The sequence below is a fragment of the Nerophis ophidion genome, linkage group LG28, assembly GCF_033978795.1.
Source record: "Nerophis ophidion isolate RoL-2023_Sa linkage group LG28, RoL_Noph_v1.0, whole genome shotgun sequence".
Lineage (NCBI taxonomy): Eukaryota > Metazoa > Chordata > Actinopteri > Syngnathiformes > Syngnathidae > Nerophis > Nerophis ophidion.
Window position 1 is genome coordinate 17,366,449 of NC_084638.1, and position 8,575 is coordinate 17,375,023.

The 8,575-nt window shown below is 37.6% G+C and overlaps 1 protein-coding gene across 1 annotated transcript; it reads left to right on the forward strand.

The window, feature by feature from the left end:
* The first annotated feature begins 656 nt into the window (after window positions 1-656).
* LOC133544921 (gastrula zinc finger protein XlCGF8.2DB-like) lies at window positions 657-7,724 on the forward strand. Its single transcript, XM_061890167.1, has 3 exons — window positions 657-899; window positions 5,307-6,256; window positions 7,704-7,724. The coding sequence occupies exons 1-3, from the start codon at window positions 707-709 to the stop codon at window positions 7,722-7,724; spliced, it is 1,164 nt and encodes a 387-aa protein (XP_061746151.1). The 5' UTR covers window positions 657-706.
* The last annotated feature ends 851 nt before the right edge of the window (window positions 7,725-8,575 follow it).

Sequence of the window (8,575 nt, forward strand, 5' to 3'; positions counted from 1 at the left end):
AAATTAAGTCTGACAAATATTTTGTTTTCTCAACTTTAACCACACTTTGATAATTTCGACAGTTTTCTTTTAAAATTTGATATGAGACTTCCACATACACAGCAACTTCGCCTCCATTTTTATTTAATCTATTAATATAGTTGAGTTCATATCTTTCTAGTCCAAAGTCCATTCCGTTTTTTGTATCCATCCATGTCTCTGATACAGCAATGATTTTGAAAGGTTCTGCAAATTGTTCCAAAAATGATTTTGTATTGTTAAAATCATTTTGCAAATCATTGTATTCCGTTTATATTTACATCCAACACAATTTCCCAACTCATATGGAAACGGGGTTTGTATGTTCATATGTTTATGCTTGTCAATGTTGAACTTTATAAATAAAGGTTTATGGGGGGAGGGGGGTATACATTCCGAAGCAGCACCCCCAGTTAGGGGTGTGGCCTAAAGATATGCAAAGATGGGCCAATCACAAACAAACAAAGGAACTCATCACCCCCAGACGACACACTCACCACAGATATAAAACTGCAAACTCTGCACCAAAACATTTAGAACGGAGGAATTCTTTGGCAATCAAGGCGAAACAAAAATTCAACTTTTGAAATCAGCTTTAAGTCCGTGCGTTTTTGAGCGTTGCAGAGAGAAACCAGCGAAGAAGAAACGCCGGAAGTTAGCAACGCGCAGGTTTTGTTTGTTTAAAAAAATGTGTCAGGTCAGAAAGCTGAGAATGTTGATGGAACAGCGACTAAATTCTGTCGTTGAAGAAATATTTGGACTGTTTGAAAGAACCATAGCAGACTACGAGGAAGAACTTTCTCGGACGAAAGAGGAAAAAGAACGACAACAAGAACTACTGAATGCTGTTTTCAAACCTCGAGTTGTGCTACACAGAGCAGGTTTGTTGACATCTTTTTGCTCCATCATGTAATTTAAAAGTAACTTTAAATACTTGCACTGAATTAACATTTTGCATTTTGTTTGGTAAATGCCTAGATGGGGTCAAAACTATTGTTTTGAAAAAATGCTATTTTGCTGATTTTTAAGAAAATGTGTGTGTAATAATTTGTATATGGTCTTCATTCTGCTAGTCCAGTGGTTCTCAAATGGGGGTACGCGTACCCCTGGGAGTACTTGAAGGTATGGCAAGGGGTATTTTTTTTTAAATATTCTAAAAATAGCAACGATTCAAAAATCCTTTATAAATATATTTATAGAATGATACTTCAGAAAAATATGAATGTAAGTTCATCAACCGTGAAAAAAACCAACAATGCAATAATCAGTGTTGACAGCTAGATTTTTTGTGGACATGTTCCATACATATTGATGTTAAAGATTTCTTTTTTTGTGGAGAAATGTTTAGAATTAAGTTGATTAATCCAGATGGATCTCTGTTACAATCCCCAAAGAGGGTACCTTAAGTTGATGATTACTTCTCTGTGTAGAACTCTTTTTGTATAATTGAATCACTTGTTTATTTTTCAACAAATTTTTTGTTGTTTTTATATCTTTTTTTCCAAATAGTTCAAGAAAGACCACTACAAATGAGCAATATTTTTGCACTGATGACATAGTGCTGTATTTTACTTCTTGATCTCTTTTTTTCAAGCAAAAATGCTTTGCTCTGATTAGGGGGTACTTGAATTAAAGGGGAACATTATTACAATTTCAAAAGGGTTAAATACAATAAAAATCAGTTCCCAGTGGCTTGTTATATTTTTTGAAATTTTACCGGTCTCGGAATATCCCTAAATAAAGCTTTAAAGTGCCTTATTTTTGGCTCTCTGCGAAGACACTGGCCATTTCCCTGTGACGTCATACAGTGCTGCCAATGTAAACAAACAATGGGAATACCACAGCAAAACATAGCGACATTAGCTCGGATTCAAACTCGGATTTCAGCGACTTAAGCGATTCAACAGATAACGCATGTATTGAAACAGATGGTTGGGGTATGAAAATATTGAAGAAGAAACTGAAGTTATTGAGCGAATAGCTATTGACACTATTCATAGCCATAGCATGGCCGAATAGCTGCGTTAGCATCGCCGGTAAAATGTGCGGACCAAACAATCAGGACTTTCGCATCTGTTGACACTGGAGCAACTTAAATCCGTCGATTGGTAAGTGTTTTTTTCGCATTAAATGTGGGTGGAAGGAAACTGGTCTTCAGTCTTGAAATATAGTACGACTTTTGCTCTTTTCATTTTGTTTGGGAATTAGTCTTTTTGAAATGATAGGTTGCTGATATATGTTAAAGGTTCTGAAATATCTTCAATAATCTCTTCAATGTAATGTAGTATTTAGTAGATAGATACCACACTGTACTTTCAACCATTCCTAAAAGACTACAATTTAGCCTCCAACAAATAACAGGACTTAGAAATGCTGCTTTTGTGCCATTATTTGCAACTGAATGGAAGGCTAACATGGGTGATTCCAGTCTAACAATTGATTTTGGGCTAGCAGTGGTCGTTACACTGCCATCGTTCTGTCATACAATACCTCAATGCTGACGAGGGTTGATTCCTTTCTAACGACTTTTGTGCGCATTGACAGAAATGTTGCTCTTTTGCATCTCAATAGTTGTTTTTTTTCACTACAATGGATTGGCACCCGCTACTAGACTGGATCTGACAAATTTAGGGCTATGAGCGTGAATTAAAAAAGCCTACTTGAATGAGAGGTGGAAGGTTTTCATAGGTATCGTTATAGACCACTGAAATTCTGGTCTTGTGACAACCTTTGTAGAGTGTCTTTCACAAAACAGGACCCCCACCACCTAGCTAGTGGTGCACTTTGGACCACTTTTTATTGACGACCCTTTTACTTTTTATTGACGACCCTTTTACAACGACTCCTTTCTTTTCCTACCTGTTGTCATTTTTTTTCTGTTAAGCACACACGCACACACACACACACAGATTTTTCTATCTGTTACCTTCTTGCGACCTCCAGAAAATGCCTACCTCTTTAGGACCACTCTTTCTAGATATATAAAGATTTGTATCTACAACAATAATAATATATACATCCATCCATCCATCCGTTTTCTACCGCTTATTCCCTTTGGGGTCGCGGGGGGCGGTATTGTGAGGCAGACGCACTAACCCCTCTCCCACCGTGAAGCCCCTAATATATACATACTATGCAGATATAAAAAACCTTGTTGTGAGAAATGAGTTGGAATTTCACAAGAAAAACTTGAAATTTCTGCAGTGTTATAATAAAAGTCGTAATTTTAATCAACGCAAGTTAAAAATTTAGCAGAAAAACTGAGCATTTGGGCCATATTACGATAAAAGTTGGAATTTTACACAAAAACAGTCACATTTTTACAAGAAAAGGTTAAAAGGGAACATTATCACCAGACCTATGTAAGCGTCAATAAATACCTTGATGTTGCAGAAAAAAAGACCATATATATTTTTTAACCAATTTCCGAACTCTAAAGGGGTGACTTTTGGCGAATTAAACGCCTTTCTATTATTCGCACTCGGAGCGATGACGTTACAACGTGACGTCACATAGGTATTCAATCCGCCATTTTCTCAAACACGTTACAAACACAAAGTCGAATCAGCTCTGTTATTTTCCGTTTTTTCGACTGTTTTCCGTACCTTGGAGACATCACGCCTCATCGGTGTGTTGTCGGAGGGTGTAACAACATGATCAGGGACGGATTCAAGTTGACTTACGTGGAGTGTGCAATGATTAGCACGGCATGCTAATCGATGCTAACATGCTATTTAGGCTAGCTGTATGCACATTTATAGCTATATTTGAATCCAGCCTTTCACTCCGCCCACATTTAATGCCAAACAAATACTTACCAATCGACGGATTTAAGTTGCTCCAGTGTCACAAGATGCGGAAATCCCGATAGTTTGGTCTGCACATTTTACCGGCGATGCTAAGGCAGACATGGCACAGAGATTTATGGATATCCCGCGACACTCAATCGTTGGTTAGAAGGCGATCGCCGAATAGCGTCAGTAGCTATTCGCTCAATAGCTTAATTTTCTTCTTCAATTTTGTTTTCGCTATCTACCTCCATACTCCAACCATCCGTTTCAATACATGCGTAATCTGTTGAATCGCTTAAGCCGCTGAAAACCAAGTCTGAATCCAAGCTAATGTCGCTAAATCTTGCTGTGCTATCCGCCATGTTGTTTGTATTGGCATCACTGGATGACGTCACAAGAAAATGAACGGTGGCTTCACAGATAGCGAAAATTTGGCACTTTAAAGCCTTTTTTGGGATATTCCATGATGGGTAAAATTTACAAAAAAAAATTGAAAAATAAAATAAGCCACTGGTAACTGATTTTTATTGGTTTTAACCCTTCTGAAATTGTGATAATGTTCCCCTTTAACACTTTGGCAATGTTTTAATAATAATCTGAACTTTGCTTGACACAATTATGACTATAATTTTACTCAAAAAATGTCACTATTCTACAAGAACAACAAAATTGGCAATATTGTGATAAAAGTCGGAATTTTGCATTACAAATGTCACCATTTTGCATCCAAAGTAAAACTTTTACAAAAAAATCCATCAATTTATGAGAAAATATTGCAATATTACAGAAACAGAAAGATTAGAAATAGTCCCCAATTTTATAAGAAAAATGTTGTCACATTGTCAGAAAAAGACTGCTTTTAGTTTATTTTATTTTTTGGAATGTTTTCTTTGTATTTGGTTTTAAATCTTCATTATTTACTTCAAGTTATTGCAGTATGTCGCTATATACATATTAATCTTTTTTTTTAATTAATTTTGGCACATTTCAATTTTTTACACACACTTGTTATTTCATATGTTGACCAGAGAGGGAGCACTTTTAAAACAGACACACAGTCAATTTGAAAAATTCCTCCTTTTTGGCACCACCCTAATTAATAGATTTCACCACCAGGGGTGCAAATGATAAATGAATAAATGGGTTGTACTTGTATAGCGCTTTTCTACCTTCAAGGTACTCAAAGTGCTTTGACACTACTCCCACATTTACCTATTCACACACTGATGAAGGGAGCTGCCATGCAAGGCGCTAACCAGCACCCATCAGGAGCAAGGGTGAAGTGTCTTGCTCAGGACACAAAGAACGTGACGAGGTTGGTACTTTTTAATGTAGGTGGAGAAAATGAATAACATTATAGGGGTGGGCCAAAGAAAAGGCAAACTAAATAAATGCATAAAGTGGAGTGCTGTCTATTTGGCCAAATTCACATGTGAATAGTTTGAATACTGCAAACTTCAATACAGTAACACGTCATTTATGTTTTATTTTCTGCAGACGTCCAGCAGGTGTCAGCAGAGAGTCATGAAGAGATTCCCTCCAAGCAGCAGGAGTGGAGCTCCAGTGTGGGACAAAAGAAGCTTGAGCCCACTCCTATAGAGGAAGAAGAAGAACTGTGGGAGCAGCTTCCAAGTTTGAAGGAGGTTAATGACGAAGATGATATAAACTCAGAACCAGACAGCATCTTTGCTCCACTGTCAGACATGGACGACATGATGTCAGACCTTTCTGATCACAGTGACCACATCCAAAAACATTTGGAGAGTAAAAATGACTCTAAAGGTGATACGAGACATCACACTAACAACAAACACTTTGACTGCACTGAATGTGGGAAATCATTTAGATGGAAGAGTGATTTTACAAGACACATGAGAATACATACTGGAGAGAAACCTTTTACTTGCTTTGTTTGTAAGAAGAGTTTCTCCATTAAGCGTGACATGACCACACACATGAGAACACACACTGGAGAGAAACCTTTTACTTGCAATGTTTGTAAGAAGAGTTTCTCCAGAAATAATCACATGACCACACACATGAGAACACACACCGGGGAGAAACCTTTTGCTTGCTCAGCTTGTGCTAAAAGATTCAACACTAAGAATACAATGATATCACACATGAGAACACACACAGGTGAGAAACCTTCCACTTGCTGTGTCTGTAAGAAGAGTTTCCCCACAAAGCATCACATTACCACACACATGAGAACACATACTGGAGAGAAACATTTTACTTGCTCTGTTTGTAAGAATAGTTTCTCCAGAAAGCAAGACATGACCACACACATGAGAATACACACAGGTGAGAAACCTTTCACTTGTTCTGTATGTAAGAAGAGATTCCCCAGAAAGTATCACATGACCAGACACATGAGAACACACACTGGCGAGAAACCATTTAGCTGCACTGTGTGTGATAAAACATTCAGGTTTAGGCAGCAGGTCAGTAAACACAAGTGTGTAAAAGTCATGGAAGCTGCAGGGATTTAAACATTAACAGAGTGACTGTGCTAAATGTAATTAAAAACCACAGCATGTTTAATATGAATGTATATTTTATGTTCAATGTTGTGCTTATATGTTGTGTTATAAGTGTTATATGTTGGCCTGTAATTACTTTTAAAGTTGTGTGCATTTATTGAATTTTATATATGTTGCTACATTTTTATTCTATTTTCCCATTGTTAAAGAGAGGTCATCTTATATATATATATTTTTTTTTTTTTCACACATTTTTTCCATTGCATTTTATTGATGTTATTATCCAATTAAAGGGGAACATTATCACAATTTCAAAAGGGTTAAAAACAATAAAACTCAGTTCCCAGTGGCTTGTTGTATTTTTTTAAGTTTTTTTCAGAATTTTACCGGCCCTGTAATATCCCTAAAACAGCTTTAAAGGGGAACATTATCACCAGACCTATGTAAGCGTCACTATATACCTTGATGTTGCAGAAAAAAGACCATATATATTTTTTAACCGATTTCTGAACTCTAAATGGGTGAATTTTGGCGAATTAAACGCGTTTCTGTTTATCACTCTTTTTGCGACGACGTCAGAACATGACGTCTCCAAGGTAATACAGCCGCCATTTTCATTTTCAACACATTGCAAACATTGGGTCTCAGCTCTGTTATTTTCCGTTTTTTCGACTATTTTTTGGAACCTTGGAGACATCATGCCTCGTCGATGTGTTGTTGGAGGGTGTAACAACACTAACAGGTTGCACCACTGGCCCGAGGATGCGAAAGTGTCTGCCGCCAGACCCCCATTGAATGTGCCAGTGTCTCCACATTTTACCGGCGATGACAGACATGGCACAGAGATGCATGGATAACCTGCAGATGCATTTGCAACAATAAAGTCAACGAAATCACAAAGGTGAGTTTTGTTGATGTTGTTGACTTATGTGCTAATCAGACATATTTGGTTGGGGCGTGACTGCCAGCTAATCAATGCTAACATGCTATGGTAATCGACGCTAACATGCTATTTACCGGCGGTGCTAAAGCAGACATGGCACAGAGATGTATGGATAACCTGCAGATGCATTTGCAACAATATTATGTTTCCTTCCACCCGCATTTAATACGGAAAAAACACTTACCAATCAAAGGATTTAAGGTGCTCCAGTGTCACAAGATGCGAAAGTCCTGATTGTTTGGTCCGCACATTTTACCGGCGATGCTAACGCAGCTCTTCGGCCATGCTATGGCTATGAATAGCGTCAATAGCTATTCGCTCAATAGCTTCAGTTTCTTCTTCAATACTTTCATACTCCAACCATCTGTTTCAATACATGTGTAATCTGTTGAAATCCGAGTCTGAATCCGAGCTAATGTCGCTATATCTTGCTGTGGTATTCCCATTGTTCGTTTACGTTGGCAGCACTGTATGAAGCCACAGTGAAATGGATAGTCACATCGCAAATAGCAAAAATCAAGCACTTTCAAGCTTTTTTTAGGGATATTCGGAGACCGGTAAAATTTTGAAAAAAAATTCAAAAAATACAACATGCCACTGGGAACTGATTTGTATTGTTTTCAACCCTTTTGCAATTGTGATAATTTTCCCCTTTAAAGGTAAATTGACCAAATTGGCTATTTCTGGCAATTTATTTAAGTGTGTATCAAACTGGTAGCCCTTCCCATTAATCAGTACCCACGAAGTAGCGCTTGTTTTAAAAAAGGTTGGTGACCCCTGGTCTAGATGATGAAGTAAGCTGTAAAATACCTGAAAGTCATGTGAATAAAATATTTGAAAAATTGACTGCAATAATAAATAGAATAAAATACATACCCACAAATATTAACTACATTTATTGTACCCACCTTTAGTTGAAGCATACATTGTTTATTGCATAAATGTCTGGGGCAGTGGTTCTTAACCTGGGTTCGATCGAACCCTAGGCGTTCGGTCAGTCGGCCTCAGGGGTTCGGCGGAGCCTCCGCCGGGAAGGTCAAGACACACCCAACTCATCGTGTAAATGAAAACTTCTCCCTATCAGTGCATAATGGATACGGCAACTCCAGAAGTCAGACTGATTTGCAGGTGTGTATCTCGTTGTGAGTTCATGCACTGTGTTGGTTTTGTTCTATGAACAAGGTGAATAAAATAATGTTTTTATTTTACGCTAAAGAAGGGTTCGGTGAATGCGCATATGAAACTGGTGGGCTTCGGTACCTCCAACAAGGTTCAGAACCACTCGTCTGGGGACATACATATAAAACAATCACACAACAATATTTATATTACACAAG